General features: G+C 46.1%; 1 protein-coding gene across 10 annotated transcripts in view; it reads right to left on the minus strand.

The window, feature by feature from the left end:
• The window catches only part of Cacna1e (calcium voltage-gated channel subunit alpha1 E), a 367,641-nt gene that overhangs the window by 77,673 nt on the left and 266,822 nt on the right, over positions 1 to 23,146 (minus strand). For 9 of the 10 annotated variants that reach the window (XM_048809893.1, XM_015491735.2, XM_015491733.2 and 6 more), the window contains exons 9-19: positions 17,551 to 17,666; positions 12,874 to 12,927; positions 12,141 to 12,230; positions 10,669 to 10,878; positions 9,837 to 9,949; positions 8,250 to 8,362; positions 7,768 to 7,899; positions 7,262 to 7,334; positions 6,331 to 6,448; positions 4,368 to 4,435; positions 2,675 to 2,772 (exon numbers count right to left, since the gene is read on the minus strand). In XM_048809893.1, the coding sequence (XP_048665850.1) occupies positions 2,675 to 2,772; positions 4,368 to 4,435; positions 6,331 to 6,448; positions 7,262 to 7,334; positions 7,768 to 7,899; positions 8,250 to 8,362; positions 9,837 to 9,949; positions 10,669 to 10,878; positions 12,141 to 12,230; positions 12,874 to 12,927; positions 17,551 to 17,666 (1,185 nt within the window). The remainder of the gene's footprint in view (positions 1 to 2,674; positions 2,773 to 4,367; positions 4,436 to 6,330; positions 6,449 to 7,261; positions 7,335 to 7,767; positions 7,900 to 8,249; positions 8,363 to 9,836; positions 9,950 to 10,668; positions 10,879 to 12,140; positions 12,231 to 12,873; positions 12,928 to 17,550; positions 17,667 to 23,146) is intronic. The other variant, XM_048809891.1, reaches the window with a different exon arrangement.

Raw genomic sequence — 23,146 nt, forward strand, 5'->3', positions numbered from 1 at the left:
CCACCCAAAAAAAAAAAAAAAAGAAAGAAAAAAAGAAAAAAAAACGGACATACAAACATACACACACACCCAGGCCAGGCCAAAGAGAAGCCAAATTCTGATTGTCACACACATCAGACACACACTTCACACTCTCCTTTGCCTCTCTACTCACATAGACAAACATCCAAATTCACATTCATGCCGAAAACCACACAAAGAAGTATCCACATCTTCAAATCACACAAATGTGACCTTGTGGACATCCGACCATAGCCTTGTGGAACAGGAAGGGCAAAGGGCACCCTTCCCTTTCAAAGATAGGGAAATAGAATTTCTGAAGTCGCAATAAGTGACAGAACTAGGACCAGCACTCTGACACCTTTAGTTGCCATGATGCCCTTCCCATTTTTCCTTTCTAGTCATTTGCACTTAGTTACACCGCAGACCAGAAAGCAGGGGTCTGGCCTGCATACCGCAGTAGGACACACCCCCAGTGGTTACCATGGCCAACAGCACACGCTCGCAGCACATGTGTGGGAACTAGAGCCCAGGTCTTGGCTCACCTTGAAAATTTGTAGCACCTTCTATCTCACTGTGCCCTGAGGCACATGGCTCCATTCCCAGAGCCTGGTGCCTACCCACATTTCATTCATTCTTTCTTTCCATAAATAGTGAGTTTCTACTCTGGGCCAACCACTGTCCCAAATCACATCTCTCCAAACCCACTTCTCCCCCAGGCTTCTCATGTCAGTAAATAGAGCCACCCACTCATGAGCAGCAACCAGTCCTCTCCATCCCCATTTTTATACCTGTGCATGAGTTTTAGCCCAAATTCATGAGTTCAGGGAAGGTAGATAGAAATCACTCAAGACCCAGAGAATACTCTGAAGAGGTATTTGGCATTGCCTCATCCATCTTTGATGATTTTTTTTTTTCTCCCACTCACATAAGAGGGGACAGGAGGCCAGGCCTTTGCAATTTTGAACAATGCAAAAAGATGATGGTTATGTGGGACTCCCCTCCCCACACAGAACTTGGGAGTATCCCTACAAGGGGAGGCGGAAGTCCAGTCAGGAGAACTTCCCACAAACATTGGGTCATCAAGAACTCCTCCCTTACCAGCTTCAAGTAAGGAGTGACAAGGTCTGGTGTCAGGATAGAATTCCACCTCCCACGGGGCTCAGACCCGCCCCATCGATGCCCTCTGGGCCACTCACACAGGCCTCAGGCAGGTCCAAAGCAATGGCAGGCTCTGAGCCCCTCCTCCCAGATGGCTCCCTCTTACAAGGGAGAGGCCAGGCCCCTGCAGGGCCCAGGCTGAAGGCCCTAGTTCTACCTCTAGCCCTGGATCCAGGCTGAATCCTCCGCTTTGTCGCCTCCCCTTCTCTCCCCAATCTAGTCCACCTGGATTCTGTTCCCACCTGGCTCCTCGCAAGGTCACTAACAGTTCTCGTTGAATCCAACGGTCCCTTTTCTGTCCCCATCCTAAGCGGTCCTTGAATAGCAGGTAGCGCCACTCCTACTCCTCAGGGTTTCTCCTACAGGTTCCAGGACACAGCTTCCCTGTTCTCCCGACTCCTGGCTGCACCCCCTCAGCCTCATTTGCTGAGTTCTCTGGCAGACCTGAAGCGCAGGCAGGCGCATGCTCAGCCACTGTCCTCAGCTCCTCTCTTCCCTATTCCCACTCTCCCTGGGTCATCTCACCCACACTGATGGCTTAAATACCATCTAAATGCAAATGACTTCCTCCAAATCTTTATTTTAATCCTGACTTCTCTTCTAAGCTCTAGACTCCTGTAACCAATAGCCTATCCAAACACTTAGATTCCTTAGAAGTGTCTCAAATTTAATGTGGCCAAAATGAACTTTAGATTTCCACCATCTCCAGGGGATCAGTAAATACCACCACCTTCTACCCAGCTGTTTAAGCTTCGAAACCCTCAAACCTGGGAGCCACTTTTGTTTCTTCATCTCGTCACCCTCACCCCCGCTGCGTCTAATCTACCAGCTCGTCCCATTGGTTCTCACTCCAAAACACAGACCGAATGGGATTACTTCTGACTGACTCCATCGCCACTACCCCCCTCTAAGTCGCCATCACTTACTTTAAGAACCAACCCTGTTTCTCTGCCTCCACTCTTGGCCCCACAACCCATTCTCCACGGAGCAGAATGACCTTCTGAAGTGTCAATCCTATTTCCTTATCCTCCCACAGCAAGCCCTCCAGTGGCTGCAATTAGAATAAAAGCTAAATTCCTTCACCTGGGGGTTAGGTACCTTTGAGCTGGCTCCTGCCCACCTCCCTGGCATTGCCATCTCCTTCACTACACCTCAGCCATGCTGGTCCTTGCCGGGAAATACATCCTTTAAAAGGTCACCCAAGTGCCTTCTCTAGGTTTAGGTCTCTGCTTACACACTGCCTCCCATAGAGAGTCCCTCTAAGGAATCTCCCCCAAACTCTTGCCTTACGACCTGTTCTGCTCACTTTGCCACACTTACTGCTGTCTGAAATGTGCAGGTTTATTATCATTCTCCATGAGAACAGAAACTTCCATCCTGTGTGCTGCTGCGTTCTCAGGAATATTCCTGGCATGGGGGAGGCACGTTCCTACGATCCATCATTTTATGAGTTGATGGACTGGCTTTGGTACAGTAGATGCCCAGGGTCAGGAGAGGGGGCCGGTGGACTCACTCGATGGAAGGCATGTTGGGCGCGGACATCGGGCTCACTTCCTTGGCCTTCTGCAGTGCATGCTTCTGGTTGAAGGCCTCCTCTTCTTCCTGTTCATCCTAGACATAAAGCAGAGATGGCTTTGCTTCGGATCCCCATGAAGGAGAGCAGCTTCCTCTAGGTGTCCCCAGAGGGCATTCTGAAGAACAGGAGAAGTGGGCAAGCCAAGGAAGAGGGTGAACAAGGCAGCCTGAGGTGAAGCAGCATTAGAGACCTGATGACTAGAGACCAGGCCCCTTAGGAGCCAGGAGGCTTACAGGCCCCACAGGGACAGAAATGCTCCTTTGCCCCCTGCACNACACAAGGTTAATGGAAGGTCAGGGTGACAGAGGTGATGGCATCTGTTAAAGTGGACAGGCTGTGTGGTGAAATGAGACTGTCAGCACAGGGTCCATGCTCAGGAGACCTATAAACATCCACCCCTCCCTGAGCCCTTAGCAGAGCTGGCCCAGGCTATAGAGATCAGTGGCAAGAGGTGACACTTCTCAGATGTCCTGCAGTGTTTAGATATGACAGAGCAGAGTTCTTTACCGCAGAGTCCCCCTAAAGCAAGCATTGAGGCCTGGCACCCCATCACGGCAACTTCCCTGCATAGCTAACTGGCTCCACCCTGGGTTCTTAGGCAGAGATTTCATTTCCTCACCTGTATTCCTACTCATAAATGATGACATCAAGGAAAATTATTTCAGGTAGAGTGACTAGAAGCATCAAGAACACACACATCTCCCTAGCATCCTATAGTTTCCACACACATTCTTTCACCTGATCCTTGGGGTAATGCTGTGAGGCCCACAGGGGAGATGTACCATTCCAATCTTTACATAGGAAGAAAAGGATGCTCTAGAAATCAGGAGTCTAGCCAAAGCTAGAACAGCCAGTAAGTGCCAGGTGTGGGGTTCAAACCCAGCCTTCAGATACTATTGGTGGTATCCTTCCTACCACACCAGGCAGATAAGACCCTCAAGCAATGGAAGGAGAGCAAGCAACACTTCAGAGAATACAAGGGGAAAGCTGAACAAAGTTACCAGCATTTTCTGTGCCTCTTCCCCAAACAAATTTGTATTGTGGGGGGAGAAGAGTTTTCACTCATCTCCTTAGACCTCCCCACTGCAATTTGCATCATCTCCTCCCCTGGAGAGAAGAGGAGGAGGAAAGAAAGGAAGAGCTCTTGAGAAATGTAGTGTCTTGCTTCATTGACACTGTCTCAGAATAACCATGGCCATTGGAATACCCCAGCAGCAAGAACTGCCTTACCCCACTCCTCTCACATCCAAACCTAAACCTTAAAGGTTAGGTTGCATGATGGAGGTCACACTCACAGATCACTGTAGAAGAGGTGCAGTTTAAAATTCAGAGCTCTAGAATTTCCCCTGACTGTTCATGTCATAATCCTGGAAAGGATCCCTTTGAGGACTCACAGAATGAGTTGTTGTTTCCTATAGCCCATGGGACCCCCAGGCTGGTCTGGACTTAGCAAACTCAGCAAAAGGGAACCATGCTTCCTGTATGAATATGTCACTTTCCAACTGTCCAGAAGCTTCCAAAAGAGGTCTCTCTGGTAGGTTCAGTGATGCAATGCAACTTCCTGAGAGTTCCTAGGGCCAGGGGACCCCCCCAATGGTACTAGAAAACCATCTGATTCCCAGAGGCTTACCTTGGTCAGCTCCTGAGCGTTGGCCAGATTATCCACAGCAATGGCCAAGAATACGTTCAGTAGTGTGTCTGGGGTTATGGGTTAAGGATAAGTGAGAAAAGCAAAAGCCTTGGCAAGTCTGTGAGGCCACCTCTCGGTCTATCCCTCCTGGACACTGGCAGGAAAAGATGCTAGGGTCTGTGGGGTTGGGGGTGGGGGAATGCTGTGCCATGCTGTTGGAAGGAGAAAGAGGACATGTCTTTCCTCCTTCTGTATATCTTCTGTTCACAAAGGACCAAGAATGTCTGAAGCAAACCACCTAGGAGGCCCCGTGGGGTGAGGAGGCCTCCAGATGACGCTGTCTGACTCACTGCAATAAATGGCAAGAGAATCACAGAACAAGACGTGCAGACAGCTGAGGGCAGGAGCTCATTTCTCCTTCCTGGGAGGCTTGAACTGAACCCCGCCTGGACCAATGGGCATTATTCTGTCCCTACAGGTGAAAGGAAATGAGATCCCACATCCCTGTCACCGAGCAACTCTCAATAATGGTACCCTAAAACTTGCTTCTCTCATTCTTCTTGTTCAGGTCCTAGAAGGCTTCCACGATTCATTTAACAAAATGTTACAGCACAGACACGATTCGTTATGAAATCCACTTCTATTCCACGCTCTAGCCCCTGAATCCCCAATTTTCTGTCTTCAAGACCCAAGTGTTGCAGAACATAAAATTGATTCTAGCATAAAAGGCCAACTCTGGCTATCCTCAGAATAACAGGAAAAATTAAGGTGCCACTGTGACAACCTGGCCTTCCATCTTTGTGACTCATTTTGTAGCTTTCTTTTTAAGAGTTTCTCATGTTTATAGTCTTCTCTGATCTCTAGAAGTTTTCAGGGCAAAAACTTAAAGTATTTCTTTTTCATAAGACTGTAGAAAATGCAAAACTACAGCCATGGCTCTCCCTTTTGGCAATACTAATCCCAGTTCAAGGCAAGTTCCATTCCCCCAGGTTATCTAATCATCACATGGTAGTTTGCAGTTTTTAAGGTACAGTCAAATAATTATCTTATTCGATATTCACTATGAACAGAGGCGATATTGTTATTTTCCCTTGAGATGTGAAAAACAAAAACTCTAAATGACTTTTCCAAGGCCACACACCTGCAAGCAGGATTGCTGGGATTCAAACTTAAATCTTCCTGGTCTCGATCTTTTAACCAGATATAAGCTTTGGAGCTAGAGGATTTTGTTTCTAATCTTACTTCACAATTTAGCTGTTGCTTGACCCCATCAGGTCATTTCTCTCCTCCTTATAAAGTGAGGATTAGATGAAATGTGCCCGTATGGCACAGAGTGTAAGGCCTCACATACAGACAGTATAAATTCAATAAATATTAGTTATGATGAATAGCAAGCACATCCCTGAAAACTTACAGAGTTCAGAGGAAGACTATAAACTAAAAAAATGTATAAAAAGAAAGCTGTCCAGGGAGTCACACAAAAATAACAGTTATGTTATTTTATAATGTTATGTTATTAATGCTCAGTATTAGCATTAATTAGCATGAGTAATATTAATCATAATACTAATATTTTTTAAAATTTTACTATGTGGCAGACTTTTTATATTATCATTTAATTAATTCATCAGTATTAAATCCATCCATTATTTCAGCCTACAATGATCTTTGTCCTTTTGTATTGTGTTCATTCAGAGCCTCTCCGACCATTCAACATGATGGACATGTTTGTGACTATTTGAGTAGACTGTAGCTTTAGATAATTCTGTCTCGGGTTTGTATTCTTTAAAGAACTAGCACACGAGTTCTCAAAGACCAGAATCCATATTTCCTCTAGTACACCAAGCAACGTTTGTGACCTTTCTCCTTGCCCACCCAAGCTCTACCATGTCTCCCACCACACCCTCCTCAGGTGCTGGTCCAGGAAGGTGTCAGCACAGAGAAGAGCATCTCAAAAGGATACAGTTTCCAAACAAGGTGAGCACAATGAAGTAGATGGCCGACCACATGCCTGAGCTGACCCCACCCTGGGAGCGGATCCCATTGTACATCACCTCATTCCAGTCCTCCCCTGTCAGGATCTACACAGAGCAAAGGACAGGCACATCGGGACTTTGGGCCAGTGCAAAGGGCAAATCCTAAGACTGGATCTTTTCCATCTACCTCCTTGCTTGGTCTGCCTACTGGGGGTGAGGTCAATCCTATGAATGATCCTAATCATTCTTTTGTTTTACAAGAGAATTTTGGACATTGAAAACGAAAGGAAATCAAAACGAATGGTTCTATTCCTCAGACTACAGAGTGATTCCCAACTCCAGCTCAGGCAGGCCCCGTGGGACTCACACAGATCAGGTGGACTGATCAATACCTGACTGTTTCTAGAGCTGACAATACTTAGTTCCAGAGATAGTAGCATTATTGAAGAGAGCCTCATGGGCTCCAGTTTAGCCTCAGATTTTTAAGTAGTGTTTCTTTTTATCTGCAAGAATCTAACAATCAATGTTGATTGTTAGCATGCTTTTTTTGTTTTTTTTTTTTTTTTTTTTTGAAGGGGACATGGGAAAAAAACCTCTTTAAATGATCACGTGGATTAGAAGATGCTCCAGATTTCAGGCAACCACAAATGTGATTTGATTGCATGTGTCCAACTCTGTGTCATGCAAACTCAGATGTAGGGAGAGGACACTGAGGTGAGCATAATAGAATTCTTTTGTTATGGGTTAAAAACCAAGCCACAGAAATCCAAGGGATTGTGGTATTGTTAAAAAGAAGAGCACCCTCTTCCCTGGGAGGGGCGTGGAGAGGAAAAATGGAGTCTCCCAACCCTCGAAGACCTTGTCGTCCCTCATGTGGGGCCTAAGTGACACAGCATTTCTGGATTATCAACCTCATACCTGGAACACAGTCATGATGGCTGCAGGAAAGGTATCAAAATTTGCAGAAGGAGTACCATCATTAAAGTTAAACCTGAAAAGGAGATTTGGAGAGGAAAATGCAATGGGAATCTTGTGTACCACATTCTCCCAAGATCATAGCTTCACCACTTTTCTCCTTTCTCCACATCTCCCCTTTCCCCTACTTTACCCCATCCCATGTGCCTTATGAAGATGGTAGCAGTGACTTGTATTGATGAACTATGCACTCTGAAAGGTGTGGTTAATAAGACAGGGTTTGGGCTGATTGTCAATTACAAGACTCCCTGTTGTACACTTCAGGGACAGCTCCAAAAGCGTAGGTCCCCAGAACAAGCACCCCTACAGTGTGAAGGGCTAAAAGCAGAGACATTTGTCCCATATGTGCACTGTGCTGTATTCAGTCCGTGAACCAGAGCAAATGACACGGTAGCGGGTTGATGGAATCAATGACCCTGGACTTCAGATGAAAGGCACTTGGCACTTACCTGCCTCCAAACAGTTGCATTCCTAGCAGCGCAAAGACAACGATGAAGAGGAAGAGGAGGAAGAGCAAGCTGATGATAGACTTCATGGAGCTCATCAAGGAGACCACCAGATTGCGGAGGGAAGCCCAGTACCTAGAAAACCCAGAAAGGGTCACAGCTGTGGACACTGGATACCGAGCCATCCCCAAGTCCAGGTCAGCATCTGACTGAGGGTCTGTAAAATAGGCTGTACTTGGAGAGTTCCAGGAAGAGAAGATGGCAGCAGCGCATCGCCCCCCTGGGGGAATGAGGCACCAGAGCTGGCACCATAGATATCTGTCTAGTCTATCCTTGGAGAAGGAGGAGGAACTGGAAAATGGAGTAGGGGGAACAGGGAAGGGAAATCTGTGGTCCGGAAAAAAAAGAAGGCTGGAAAGAAACTTAATAAGGCAGGAAAAGGCCCTACTCGCAAGGGTGCTTGAGTCCAAATTCTCATTACTTACTTGGTTATTTTAAATATTCTTAGAAGCCGGAGCGCTCGCAAGACACTGATTCCGAAAGATGTACCAGGTCTGAAGATAGCCCAGACCACTTCAAAGATGCTGCCCACTGTGACCTAAGAGGCAAAGCCAGCAGTAAGGGAGCAGGGAGAAGAGAAGCATTCTGGCATTGAGCACACAATCAACAGCTCCCTCTGGGCTATGGGGAATTTAAGACGCTGCTCCCCACCTGGCCTACCTCCAATCGGCCTACTAATTTGTGAAAGTACCAGAGAAAAATATGACTCTGCCCCTCACCTCTCCATGCCCTAAGTTGCCCAGGTTGGCCTCCAATTTGAGATTCTCCGTCTCCCGAGTAGCTGGGATTACCAGTATGGCCCAATGTGTCCATCTTGGGAACCAGTTTGAATTAGTACAGATTATGTGGTGATTTAGAAATCTCAGAGGGTCCATGTTCTCTCATCATTCTAGAGTTTAGTGTTAACAAGAATGTTCTGGTCCCATTATGTTAAATATCTTTTAGTCACTGAGGACCCACACACTCCAATGTGACAATGATTGTTGACATAGGGTTGGATTGTTATAGGAAGAAGCAATTACAAATTAACACTTCAATTTATTGTTTTAGTTCCATATTGATTGTCTACTATATTAGTCATTGTGCTGAGAAAAATAATCAATTAATCCTTACAGCAATGCTGAAAAGTACGTACACGAGAAAACCAAGGTTAAAATGGTCTCTCGCTAACTGTTATGCCTGCGAATTGCCTGTACTCAGAACCATATGTTCCAAGTGAAAATGTAGATTGAGAAGAGCTTGAAATCCTTAGCACCTAACTGAAGCTTTGGCAGAAAAAGAAGTGGGTTTGGCAGAAAGAGGAGGGGTTCAGGAACCCAAAGTTCTGTGACCTCATTCTTCTGCTCACAGGGTGTGCAGACCTGTGGAACTCCATGTAAAAAGGGAGAGTGCCAACTCCCCTCACCCAGGAGGGCACACAGGACTCCCCTGATCCCTGCAGGAGCAAAATACAGTGTGAACGTTTTAGAGATTGCTGGTGGGACGCACACCTAGAAGTTAGGTAGAAAGTAAACAGCTGATTAAAGTGTTCTATGGGGGGACTTGCGAATAAAAGCACGTGTGTGTGTGTTTACATGAGGGTCTATCTGGATAATTATGCTAATTTTAACAAAAATAGAACAAAAAAACCCAAATATATAACCTTTGCTTTCTCACAGAACTACCTCTAGAATTATGTCCTTTGTCCTTCTCTCCCAGACTTCCCCAAGATAATAAGTGGTTCAAGATTCTGGCTATGGGTAGCTTTGTAAAATTTCATTGAGCTATATGCTTAGTATTATGTGTTACACATCAACACAAACACGAAAAACCAAAGAGCTTTAAAAACCCAAACAAACCCTGGCACGGCCAGGATCTGTTCACTTCTAAACTCTCTCTAGCTCCTCTTATCCATTCTCCTTTTGCAAATTCTGACTTCAATGGGTCATGCTGAGCAGTGGAGCAAGCTGCTTATCTAAAACCACAGCATGGCAACACAAAGCAGAAAGACAGGCAGGCTTCCGAGGACTTACCCCAAAATCAAAGCAGTTGAATGAAGAGTGGAAATAAAGGCGAGGCCCCATGCCGTACATTTTCAGGGACATCTCCAAGAGAAACAGTCCCAGAAACAAAAATTCTGCATAGTCTGAAAGTGTTAAAAGGAGAAGCATTTGGTCATAGATGGTGTGGGGTCCTGCACACTCCAGCTAACACCGCCACGCCTGCCAGAGGAGCCAATGACAACACACTCTAGGGACTTTCATTGGCTGTGTTAGGATAACTGGACACTCTCTGAGCCTGGATGGGTTCCAGGCTTTGTTCTTTTTCAAGAAGTAGGTTTCTCAGTGGTCTTTGAGTGGAGGATGATCCTCAGAAGAGAAGTAAAGAACTTTATCATGGCTTAGATGGAAGAATTGGACTTGCCCTCCCACCACCCACCTGTAAGTAACTCCTGGACTCAGTTGTACCCAGTGGCAGTCTTACCCAGAGCTGACCTTTTGGTCCATGTGAAGTATCTATTGCCCCAAGAACTTTCTCCCTGGGACTTTCGTCATAGGAAGTCCTTTCACATTGAGTCTCCTCAAGAGATTCCACAAAGGTCTCCTAGTAAATACCCCGGGTTAACCCATCCTGTAAACTAATCAGCAAGGATTTGTTTACCTAATTCCATAAGAACTGAATTCTGGGAGCAGCTGTATGACAGCCCAGCCCCTCGCAGATGACTCTGGTCTCCCTCACGGTATAAAGGCACAGAATCCTGGGCCGACGGGAGGCTGTCAGGCTGCCCATGCTTTGCTCTCTGACACTCATTCCTGTCCCAATCATCTGCCCTCAGGAGGGGCCAAGCAGTCACCCTTCACTTACAGAGGAGGTGAGTGAGCCACTGCGGCTGGTTGTGATGGACGATGGCCACACAGGCAGTGTTGAGTGCCACCAGGCTCAGGACAATCCAGTAAAACACCTGGGATTTAACCATGTGACGAATAGAGATGCGCAGAAGCCTTTCCTTGTGCCGGAAATAGGAGGCCCCATCTACTTTTGTGCTCTTGATACTGGCTCGAGCGAGAGGCGTACCTAAGCGGGGGAAACGAGGAGGAAGAATGAGGCTGCGAAACATCCTAGGATCACCCTCCACAGCCAGGAGGCAGCCAAAGGGCAAGGTGGGCAGCTTGAGTCCCAGGGCAAGGTGACCGCCACATTGCAGGCCTGGGAAATCCCTATGTTACAGGCTAAGTAATTTCCACGGGCACAAACCCTGTTTCTCCTCTCCGGGACTCAGGCCTAGAAAAATCAAAAGACTCCCAGGCAGGACAGCAGGCAAACACCCAGTGTCTTGAATCCTAATGGGATCATGTCTGTCTGTAAAAGATTGGGCTTCTCTCTGCTCTTTCCTTTTAAATACGCTTCAGACACCGGAATCCTTCTGCTGCATTTGTGATATTGCTGCTACGTGTGACAGAAAGCTGTGTAAGTCTCTTCTGCTTTTAAGGATGGAGTGAGATCCTGCCCTTTTCTGGGAGGAAAAACCTGCCATTGGCCAGAATCTGTAAGAGAACCTGGGGTTGAACTTCAGAAATACCAAAGGGTTGTTAAGAGAAATTAGTTCAAATTTCACATGATGGAAGGAAGTAAGTGCTACTATGGTTAAGGAAATGACTAAGTTCTCACGTCTGGGTCACTAGAAGCAATAGGTGGATCCTCAACATCCTGAACACGGGATGAGTATCCCTTATCTAAAATGCTTGGGACCAGAAGCATCTCAGGGTTCAGATTTTCTCAGTCAGTGGAATATTTCCTACACATCATGCGATATCTTGGGGATGGGACCCACATCTAAATACAGGATTCATTTATGTTTCGTATACGCCTTACCTATGTAGCCTGGAGATAATTTTATACAATATTCTTAACAATTTTTACAAGAAACAAAATTCCATGGTGTAGAATTTTCCATTTGTGGCACCATATCATTGCTCAAGAAGGTTCACATTTCTGAATTTTAGATCAGGGATGCTCAGCCTGTATCCCAAAGCGGGTTCTCAGGAGCACACCCAGGAGAGAGAGGATACCTTGGCAAATGAGACACAAGGGCCACACTTGGAGAACCCTAAACCCCGCATTTCACATAAACAGCATTCCCTGCTCCTTTTCCTTTTCTTTTTCCTCCAATTAAATCACTGCCATCTAGATCTGATTCCCACGCTTTCCCTTAATTACATCCCTAAGTTCTGGATCCTGTGGGTTCTTTTCCTCCTTGTGGTTCTTCTCAAAAGACAGGATCTTCATTTTCATGGGAGATCCAGAGAAGTAAAAGAAGATCTGACTGGATCACTCACCCACAGAAGAGATATCAACGCAGTGCTCATCGCTGGAGTCTCGGGTCATGGCCTCCGTCCGGCTCCTTTTGATGGTTGCCCTTCGAAGCACTACGCCAGGGAAGGGGAAGGCCAGTGAGAGGCCACGAGTACACCCAGATCATCCTGGACAAAACTTTGAGGGCTGTAGGCAAGAGGCCTTATGCAAGGACCCTGTGACACAGGCGTCTGCCTTTAGTATTGGAGCCAGGGTGACAGAAATCGAGACTGTCTACAGAACCATGAGGGCTATGCTGCTCGCGCCTGCTGAAACTCAAGAGCTCTGGAATCCTCGCTAGAGCTAGTGTAAATGCCCTAGGTGAACAGACACTCCTTATCTACGTGTTCTGGCTCTTCATAAATAATGCCACTTCCCAGTAATGAAAGTGGTCCCAAGATGATCCCCACAAATCTTAAAACAAGATTCCTTTCTGTACCACTGGTTGGATGATGGTCTTTGCACTGCACAATACCAATCACATGCCCTGGAACAAAGCAACTCTTGGGTTTCATTTTCATCACTTTAAAAGGCATTTAAATCTGTGACTCAATTCCCTTCATTTTAAAGCATGAGGGGTTTTATTACAGAGAGACTGGCGCCTCAAATCCCAGCGCGCCCCTCTTTTCTTTCTTTCTCTTCTTTTGATCAAGAGAGATTGCCACCTCAGAAGAGGGGCAAATGCAAACGGAGCAGGGTGTTGGAACACTTCCTTACCTTCCAGGGCTGATGTCCCAGCATTTTTATTTTCTTCAGCGAGCATGACTTCCTCTAGATGGAAAAAAGAAATGGTTTAGTAAATTATCTGTTAATGCCAAATTATGGTGCAAAATGGAGATGCCTTGGGGACAGCGCTGGCTCAAGGCAACAGGGTTCAGAGTCTGTCACATGTGCCAGCACAGAAGAGCCTGAGTGCCACCCAGGAGCACAGGGTGCACGGCAGAACAGGAAGGGGTCTCAGTGAGGGGCTGCCTGGGGTTTGAAAAATTCAGCCCTGTTCCTGATACCCTCTCAGGGGCACACCGTGAGCGGTGAGAAGAGGTGGTCTTTTTAACTACATCCTCGAAGTTGATGGAAAAAAAAAAAAAAGGAACTTTTTTAGACCTTTCTATACTTGTTTCTTTCTCTTCAAATCTCTTAAACACTTTTCTAGTAATGGGATCATCCTTATTTCTCTTATCGATGTCCCTTAGGCTGTGACACCTACCTACTCACCCAGGAGGTGAGACCACGTTCTAGCTCTGCCCTGTCTCTTAGGACGGGATGAAGAAAGAGGCCTAAAGGTCCCAAAGAGGGGAGCGAGACTTGTGGGCTGCTTCCTCGTGGCCCATCATCTCTGTCTTGCCTTGGATGCGCAGAGCTTGAGCCAAAGATTGGGCCCATTGTGAATTTATCCTGGGATATAATAATAAATATTTGGTTTTCATCTTCAGCTCCTGGCACAAAGCCCTCTCTTCTATGCTAATGAGACTCATGGCAGGCAAAGGGAACCTGGATAGCTGGTGGACAGAAAAACCAACCATATGATTAGAGAATTGGAACTTTAGTGTCTTCCCATCTCCACATCTGGGGAGGGAAAGGCACTGGAGATCAAGTTCAATCAATAGTGCCCAGTGATGTAAGCATTAAATACACTAAGCATGCCCATGTAATGAGATCTCCATAAAACCCCCAGATCAATGGTTTAGGAAGTTTCTGGGTTGGGCGAAAACATCCATTTGCAGGGAGGGTGGTGAGCACCCTCCTCAAAACACAGCTTGCCTCACAGATCGCAATTCCCGAGTTGAGCCCTTTATAAGTCATTTTAGCAAGTTGTTGAACTTGTCAGGAGTGGAGGCAGGGATCATGGGACTTTCAAATATACAGTCAGGGAGAAATGTAGGTCACCTGTGTCCCCCCTTTCCAGCATATGGAGTGGAGACAGTCTAGAGGGACTGTCTAACCTGTGGGGTCCATGCTAGCTTTGGGCGATGTTGAAGATCAAAGTTCAACCAAACTCTTGAGATACCCATTTGGTGTTGGAAAAATGAAGAATCAGTTGGTATTGTTTGCTGGTGAGCAGTCCTGTATTCCAGAGACAGGACATTAACTGAGGAATACTATTTTCCTCAGATGGCAATAAACCTCACTAGCGTCCCTACAGGAAGTACCGATAAAATAGCCCTTCTAACACAAATCTGGTGGACTCCCGAGAGCCCTCCTGGCAGTGAGATGCACGAGTTTTGATCTCACCCCTCCTCAACACCTAGGACAGAGAGCTGGAAGCCTTGCCAATCATACCCCAAATCCCAGCTGCTGGGAATTCTAAGCAGACCCTATTAAATAATAGTTTAATTTAAGTACTTGTAACAAATAACTTGTAAAAGGACAAGTAGGAGAGGGTACAGCCATTACCATAACTCCACCTGAATATAAAACAGAATATATAGTGTATTTCCCAGGGAAGCGAACATTTTGAGACTTGGACCTTACCATGCAGGATGGCCATTATGCAAGTCATAAATGTTTAGCTTTCTTTTTTAAGTGCAGCCTCTGGCTAAACACTAAGCTTACAGGCTAAGTGTTATGGTGGGGTGCACCTCCATGCACACATATTTAGCCTTTTAATGCCATTTATAGCACATGTTATTTGGAGGGCATCGCTTTAAAATTAGGTCCTTGTTAAAACACCTCATAGCCACATTAATTACCTTAGCCAGAGAGTCAGTTTTGCTCTGCAGCAGTATCTTGCTTTAAGATGGGAAGATCTGAGAACCTCCAGGCAGAGGGGAGGTGTGGGGAGCGCTGAGGATCTCTGGGAAGCTCTTGAGGGCTCTGGATGTGCTGAAACCACCCCTCCCCCACCAATGCCTCTTGCCAAGTTCTCTTTCGAACTGGAGTTGTCTTTCCAGGGAAATGTAACCCATATGTCTCTGATTCACTCACGCTCCATTTGTAAAGGGAAGGGCCAGGAAGCACAACTTGACGTCACAGTGCCGTCTTTTTTCTTAGAAGGAGGAGAGTGCTGGGTTTGCTAACTGGAAGAAAGGGAAGCCCTGGAATTTTGCAAGTATCTGAGAAGCGCAGCCACAAAAGAATGGCCGGGCCCTGCCACCTGACCCTGCGTGGGATCACCGTCAGGGCTGGGAAGGTTCTTTTCTGGGTCTGCTGCCAGCTCACTCAGCAGTCTGTCAGATGGCTCCTCCACCAAGGACGCCAAGGACAGTGGGGAATGTCAAGCTGCCTGCCTGGCCTCGAGGCAAATCTGCAAGCCCTCCCGTGGGTGAGGCAGAGTTACCATTCTGGCAAGAGGTAGGCGAGGTTCATATTCACCTCACCCCCAAACAGCCTTGGTGGGGACAGGGCGAAACGGAAGTATAGTCCACACGCACAGCTCATGCTTCTAGAAACAAGGAAATGTGCATGTCCTGAACCAGAGTGTTTGCCTGAATTTCAATCATAAATGCACTCTCTCAGCCCTTATAATCAAAAGTTGACTCCAGAACCATCAAGAGAGCTTTTGCGCATTAGTGTGTGACAGTGGCATCCCACAGCTCCCATGGAAGACTAAAGTGAAGGCAACCCAGCATCACAATTTCCCCACATAACCTCATCTATGGTATGATTTCTACCAAGAACAGAGAAAGAAGCTGACTGTCATCATGTGTATATTTTTTTATTTAAAAATATCACTTTTTCTGAAAGAAAATGAAGATCTATAACTGATAGAATCCAACCTTCAAAGTAATAATGAAAGCAAATGCATTCTTTTCATGGACAGATAGAGGATGATCGATGAGTTGAGCCACAGTCAGACTGGAATCTGGTGGCTCTGGGTATTGATGAAATCATGACAGGTTTGGGCCGATCCTCAGAGCTGGGACTTGGCCATTCCTAGAGCTGGGCCATGGGATGAGAAGTGGTCACAGCTCAGGCCTTAGGAAAACACCTCTTTCTACTCTCCCCTTACCTGGATGGCTGCAACGTGCTCATTAAAATCTTAAGTCAGCATGGCAGTGCTGCGCTAAGTCCAAAGCTCTTACCATGGCTCCTAAGGTCCTATGTGACTGCTGCCCACCCCTGACTGTCCCCACTGCGCTTCCTAACACCCTCTCCTTGTTCACTTGTGCCACTCCAGGTACGCTGCTGGCTCTGTCCCACAATAGGGAGTTGTCCCTGATATACTCCTCTGGATCTTCCTGGGGCCCACTTCTTCATCTTCTTTAAGTTTTGACACAAACGGGCCTGTCTAACCCCTCTATAGGATCACAGCACATCCTAGGCCTCTAGCCCTACCTTCTCCCACTGCTCCTACAAAAGGAGGGCTCAGGCCCTGACCCACCAACTCTATTTGTCCCTGACTCTTTTTTCTTTCTGCAGTTGACTTGGAAACCAGGAACAATAGGTCTGATAGATAAGCATCTTTATAACAAGGAACTGAACCTACCCCAAGCAATGGTGAGTGCATGGAACAGAGAACCCCATGAGGAGATTGCTCCCCTGAGAGGAAGCAATCACCCCATAATGGAACCATGGCTGACCTTCTAAGCAAGAGCAATCATCAACCATGGTAACCGAAGAGCCCCCTCAGGCAATGATGGCTTTCCTGGAGTTCACAGGAAATCCACCAGACCATGGCCTGACCAAGGTGACCTCTTCCATCAGCTACACAAAATCCCGTCATGCAAGCCCCCAACCCTTGCCTTGTTCTCATTTTCTATAAAAACTCAAAGTTCCCATTAGACCCTTGAAGATAGATCTTATATGATTGAACTTCTATTATCTGTTCTCAATGTGGCCACACTGATTAAAGCTCTTTCAACCCACTTCAGAACCACTCATCTCTTTGATTGACATATTGGGATGGTGGCCAAGCCTGAACCCAATTTGTTGGGACTCTTGGAACCAAGGCTTTTGCCTTAAAACTCTGGTAACAGTATCCTTTTCTCAAGTTTATCTTTTTTTTTTTATTACTTTCTTTCCCCAACTAGAGGAGAATGAACTCCACCAGATATGAATTTTGGGGTCCATTTGGCTCATCATTGCCAAGTTCCTGAGAAAGCCTGGCACAAAGTAGGTGCTATATATATGTTTGCTAAAGGTATTGATTGTTAGTAACAAGAAGAAGAGTATAAAAAAATCACCAACCCAAATGCAGCTCTAGGACTGAGTTATATTAGGTTTTACTCAGTTCACCTTGTTAACTGCCTACCTCATGAACAATATTTAGTACAAGGACAGGGACAATCAGACCCCAGAAGAAAATGGTACCAGCAGGGAACCCAAATTGCTCACCAGGCACCCAGAGCATCTCTCTGCTCTAGCTAGGCTGCCCCTTGAATGAAGCTATTGGAAGCATCAGGAGGGGCAGGTGCCAATGGCTGTGCCACCCGCCCCAGCCCCTCCAGCCCTCACCTGCTTTGTCTATCCAGGCCCGGTAGCCATTCAGCTCCCGCTCTATCTGCTGCTGACGCCGCAGTTTCATGAACGCTCTTCGGTTCTCCACTCTCTCCCTCTCTTTGGCAAATTCCCTGTGGACAAAAAGGGCCAAATTCACTAGGTTTGGACACCACCATGGTAAACAGAAAGGGTGATCAAGTATTTCTGTACACCTCACATCCGCATCCCCTTATCCCAAGCTGCAATGTGATCTTCTTCAAGGTTTAAACAGGAGTCAGCCTCATTCAGCCTCACACAGGAGACCTGCCCAGATTAGTGGCATACCAATCAGGACCACACCCCCTGCTTGTTAAAAAAATTTTTAATTTTTTTTTTTTAGTTGTCCCAAGGATCTTTATTTCTTTATATGTGGTGCTAAGGATCGAACCCAGTACCTCACACATGCTAGGCGAACACTCTACCACTGAGCCATAACCCCAGCCCTACTCACTTTATTTTGAAAGGGTCTTTCTTAGTCATGTGACAAACTAGGTTTAAAAATACAACATTCCATCTCTTCAGGTAGAATGGAAGCTCTTCACCCTCTCAAGGACAAAGCTGTCCTTGGTGTTTTTGATAACAACACTGACTGATGTATATGACGATGATCCAGTCTGGTAGGAAGTTTCTCCTACCCATTAACTCCTTTTACCCTCACAAGCATCCTCTGAAGCAGGCACTATTAAAATTACCATTTAACAGATGTAGAAGTCAAGACTTAGGTGAAATAGCCTGTTGGAATTTGAACCTTAACCATAATGCTGTGCTACTTTGGGTGTCCAGTATGTTGTGGTGCTCAATAAGGGATGCCACTGAAGACCAATGACACTGTTGAGGGCTGAAGGATTAAAGAGGAATGGTGTCACTTAAATAAGAAAGGGACAGGATGGGTACCCAGCAGAAAGACAGTGGGGAGGTCCAGTGGTGCAGAGGGAGCCGAGACGGAGGAAAGCCATGGTGAAGATCAGGAAGAAGACCGAGTCTGCTAACAGGCAGAGGGAACAGAGCCACCCCTGAGAATGAAAGGACCAAAGCCCCGGGAGAACAAGAATTCTCTGGGAAGAGGATCGAATTCAGTGGGTGAGGAAATGGGATGAACAAACAGTCCTTCATGTTTGGATTCCTACAGAAACCTCCCCAGCAAACCCCCTACAAGCTGGACTGCCTGCTTGCCTCTGTAGGGCTTTCCACCATGGCCAGGTGTTCCACTGCCCTGGAAGTTGTCCCACTTATTCAAGGGATCCCCAGAAATAAAGAGGCACAACCTGAAGATGAGGGAGTCCAGCTGCACAAATTGCTGCACAAATGTTACTCACCATGGCTATGTCTTGAGGTTTGGAAGTGATATGATCCAAAGATCTTTTAAAAAGATGACTCTAATAGCTGTGAGATGTGTGAAGTGGAAAGGGAGACAGGTGGTCGAGGGACCACGTAGGTGCTGTGGCAATAGTCCAGGCAGGGAAGGATGAGGTCCTGAATTAGTGTAGGGTGGATTCAAGTGCCCTTTTGAAGCTAGAACCTATAGAACAGTGGCACTAACTGGACAGGAGGATTGGAAAGACACTGTGGGTCCTACAAGATCCTCCCTCCTCTCCAAGGAAGAAGAAATGAACCAGAGGCTGAGGTGAGCACCCCAGACACAATGCTGGGGAAGAGGAGAGGTCAGCCTATCAGATACTGAGGGACTTGTAGATGTTTGGGTCTCACCTGGCCCTCCTGCCAAGGTAGGGCTGGCTTCCTCGAGAAAGGGATGTGTTTATAATGGTGAGTCAAGCTGAGGGTGTGGGGACAGGACACATTCTTCTGTGTCTGGCTGCAGATTCAGGGGTTTCTACATAAGGTGCCAATGTGGGGAGGGAAGGAGAGTGTCAAAATGAAGAGTAACCGGGGCCAGGAATGTCAGGGTAACAGTGAAGCCCTGGGATGCCTCTTCTCCCCTTATCTGGATTTCAGGTATTTGTAACAGGGGTTGGGGAGGTTCACAGTGTCACCATCCACCAAAGTTCTGACATTTGCCTTACTGCTTCTTTCCAATCCTCCTGTCCAGTTAAGTGCCACTGTTCTATAGGTTCTAGTTTCAAAAGGGCACTTGAATCCACCCTACCCTAATTCAGGACCTCATCCTCCCCTGCCTGGACTATTGCCACAGTACCTACGTGGACCCTCAACCACCTGTCTCCCATTTCTTCACTTCACACATCTCACAGCTATTAGAGCCATCTTTTTAAAATATCTTTGGATCATATCACTTCCAAACCTCAAGAAATAGCCATGGTGAGTAACATTTGTGCAGCAATTTCTAACTTTTCCACACCCCTTCATGTGTGTTGCTCATTTAATCTTTACAGCTATTCTGAAAAGAAGGTAGAAAAGGTATTTTTACCCTCAACTTTAAAATTAAGCAATTTGATCAAGCTTAGATAAGAAATGGAGCTAGGATTAGAACCCAGAACTGTCTGCTCCAAGAGTCCAAGTTCTTTATATCCCACACATCTGCAGAGCCTACAGCATTTCCATATAATATATAATATAGCATATTTCTATGTGCTACTTTATCTTTTCATATGCATGTGTCTTGGTTTTTTCAACTAAGTTCTTGGGAAATCCAGAAAGGCTTGACAAGGAGCTAATACTTTAAGACATTGCCAAAGGAGAATCTCAGAAACCTAGGACCAGAGGAACACAATCACCCCTGAGCATGTAGAGTGAGCATTGTGATGAGCATCTTCATTGTCCAGCTCAGAAAGTGAATCTCAAAGGAGTTAAGTGGCCCTTTGGGAGGTAAGTGTCACAGAGCCACAAAGAGGAACCAGGACTCTCAGACCTTCTAAGTTCCACCTTCTTTCTACTCTGTCACCCCTTCCTCTCCAGTCTTCTCCATCCTCTGAACAAAGCACAAACACTAAATATGGCCTTCAAAGTCTTCCACAGTCCGAGCCCAATCTCTCTTCAAATCTGACCCGCCATTTCTCTCCTGCCTACACTCCACCAGGGCCATGCTCTGACCAGAGCACATTTCCCTAACTGAGGCATGGGCTGTCAAGCCATTCTCTGCCTGAAATCCCTTTTACCTGCCTGAGTCTGTCAAAACTCAAGGCCAGGTTGAAATGCTGCCTCTTCTATTTAGCTCCTCCTACCCCTGACCCATCTTTTTTCCTCCATTCCATTTCTCCTCCTCTCTTTAGAGCTCACCTTATAGTCACATCTTCACTATGGCCAGTTGCACATGGGACTCTCTCTTCCCCGATATGGGAATGTTTTTGAGAAAACATCCTATCTCTTACTCAACTTTATTTTCTTGGACTAGAATAGGCCTGCATATTGCATCTATTCAATAATTTTTTTTATTATTATTAAAAGTATCCAGGCTGATGAGGTAAGCACTGACAGCTCTGCTCTGGTTCTTCAGGGGTGCTCTGTCTCTACACTGACCCAGGATGCCAACAAGGTAGCCGTAACTGGATATGGACACCCCATCTTGTTAAGCTCTACAACCATCTCTGCAGGATTGATGAAACATGCAGTGTATCACCTCAATCTGAGCCCCGGAATGCCAGTGTTACCCGAGTTCTGCTGGGCTAGGCCAATGAATGCTAGCCTAACCCTCCCTGAGTATTTGGAAGTTTCCTGGCCTCAGCACTCACCAGCTGGGTTCCCTGATCCCCTCCTGCCATTTAGGCCCCCGATCCCTCCAACCTGGTCTCCTAGCTGGGACTCACACATCCAGAGCTCCACAGACACAACTGGGCTTTTGTTAGAAGACTCTGAGAGGAACAAAAAGAATGTGCTCCACTGGGGTCCCCTCCTAGTCAGCCCTGCACCTCTGCAAAGGACGAAGGACTTCATCATGTTTATTAATTGGCTTTATCAATTTTGTTCTTTCACTGGTAGCCTGGAGTAGAAAGTCTAGCACCTGTGTCTTTCTCCTACTCTTGTCAACCCCTCCCTGGTTGTCACACTTGTTTACTCCCCCAGCTGATCTCCTGGACTAGTCTGCAGACTCTGAGGCCAAGCAGAGCCTGCATGACGTCACATCCCACCTGGGACCTATGGAGTTTAACCCCCCACCTGCTATCACAGGTGATTCCATAGCACATAAAGTAGATAAGGAAACCTCATGTTCTTATGAGGCATTTAAAAATTTTTAATTTGTAAGTCATTTTTATAAGTTATTTCATTTATATATTCAAAAACCCTGGAGATTCAGAAAGGTTGCTTGCCCAAGATCATCGGGTAAGGAGGAAGCAGAGCCACAACTTAAGCTAATGCCAACTCCAGGTCACAGAGTTTCCACAATGCCTCAGCTGGCTTCCCTGCATTCCAGGGGCCAGCTTTAAAATCTACAAGAGTATTTCAGCCCAAGGTTGAGGGAAATGAAAATATAAAAACAGGGTTTTTTTTGTTAAAAGGGAAGTTCATTGAGACAGCAGAAAAGGAAAAATAAACTATTGCTTTGTGTTGGGTTAATTAGACTTAGAATAAAATTTATAGCATTAGTCAAATTATTGATTTATCGCTTGATTTTTGTGCCCATATCATAGTCACCATTTATTCGTATTCTGGAGAAAACAAGTCAATCAGGATTCTGCTCCATTACAGCCTAAAATAAGAATATTCTAACCTTAGATTTAACATGTCCAGCAGAGTCCCGAGTATATAGATGGCCAGGCCTGGGAAAGGAAAAGGAAGCATCCCTTCTTTATTCTTTGCCAGGATCCTGGAGATTATTCAGATAATGATGCTTTTGCAAAGATAGATAGTGCATGACCTTGACCTTACTTAGTAACCAGAGGATCAGTGCCAAAAATCCCTACTAAATTTGGAATCTCATAGTGGCCTTCTGAATATCTCAATGTATCCGATTCCCTTGTCTCAAGCGATAGGAAGTAGAAGCATGTTCATGTAGCCCAAGGCCTCCTGGCACTAGTCTAGGCCTCAGGGTAAGGGGGCATACAACCAGCTTCTTGTCATTTGCTCTGTCCAGTGCTTCTACACCCATAGAAGTAATAGAGTTCAATGTGGGATGTGTCTAGACCTCAGGATTCCAACATGCAGAACAAAAATGATGTAGCAGAAATACCACCAGACCTATTCTCAGAGCTAGGTATTCAGGTAACCTCTGCTGCTAATACATTGGCCAGCAACTCAGGTTTCTTATCAGTTAGACCTGACATTAGAGAAATATAGAAACCCTCTGCTCCTAACCAGAGATAAGACACATCTACCTCTTTGAATCCTTACTGGATTTCCATGAGGGTGTATAATGACAAAAATCAAATCGTGTCTCATTGTAGACGCTGCTCCTTACCCAACTCTGTTATTCGTAATTACAGGCCATTCTCCCACTCAAGCCTTGGGAGGAAAGCTTGGAGCTCCCCTCAAGAGGTGGCCTGAAAGAAAGGTGAGTGGGTGGGTAAGCCTGGACGGGTCCCTCTTCCTGTCACCACAAACACATACCAAGTTTAGGTTTCTACATTTCAGTTACAGGATCTAAGAAGGCTCATCTCCATGTACTGCATGGTTGAGCAGTTTTCTTCTTTCTTCCCAGTTACTGAATTTACATTTGTGACTG

The sequence above is a fragment of the Marmota marmota genome, unplaced genomic scaffold, assembly GCF_001458135.2.
Source record: "Marmota marmota marmota unplaced genomic scaffold, marMar, whole genome shotgun sequence".
In the NCBI taxonomy this organism is placed as follows: Eukaryota; Metazoa; Chordata; class Mammalia; order Rodentia; family Sciuridae; genus Marmota; species Marmota marmota.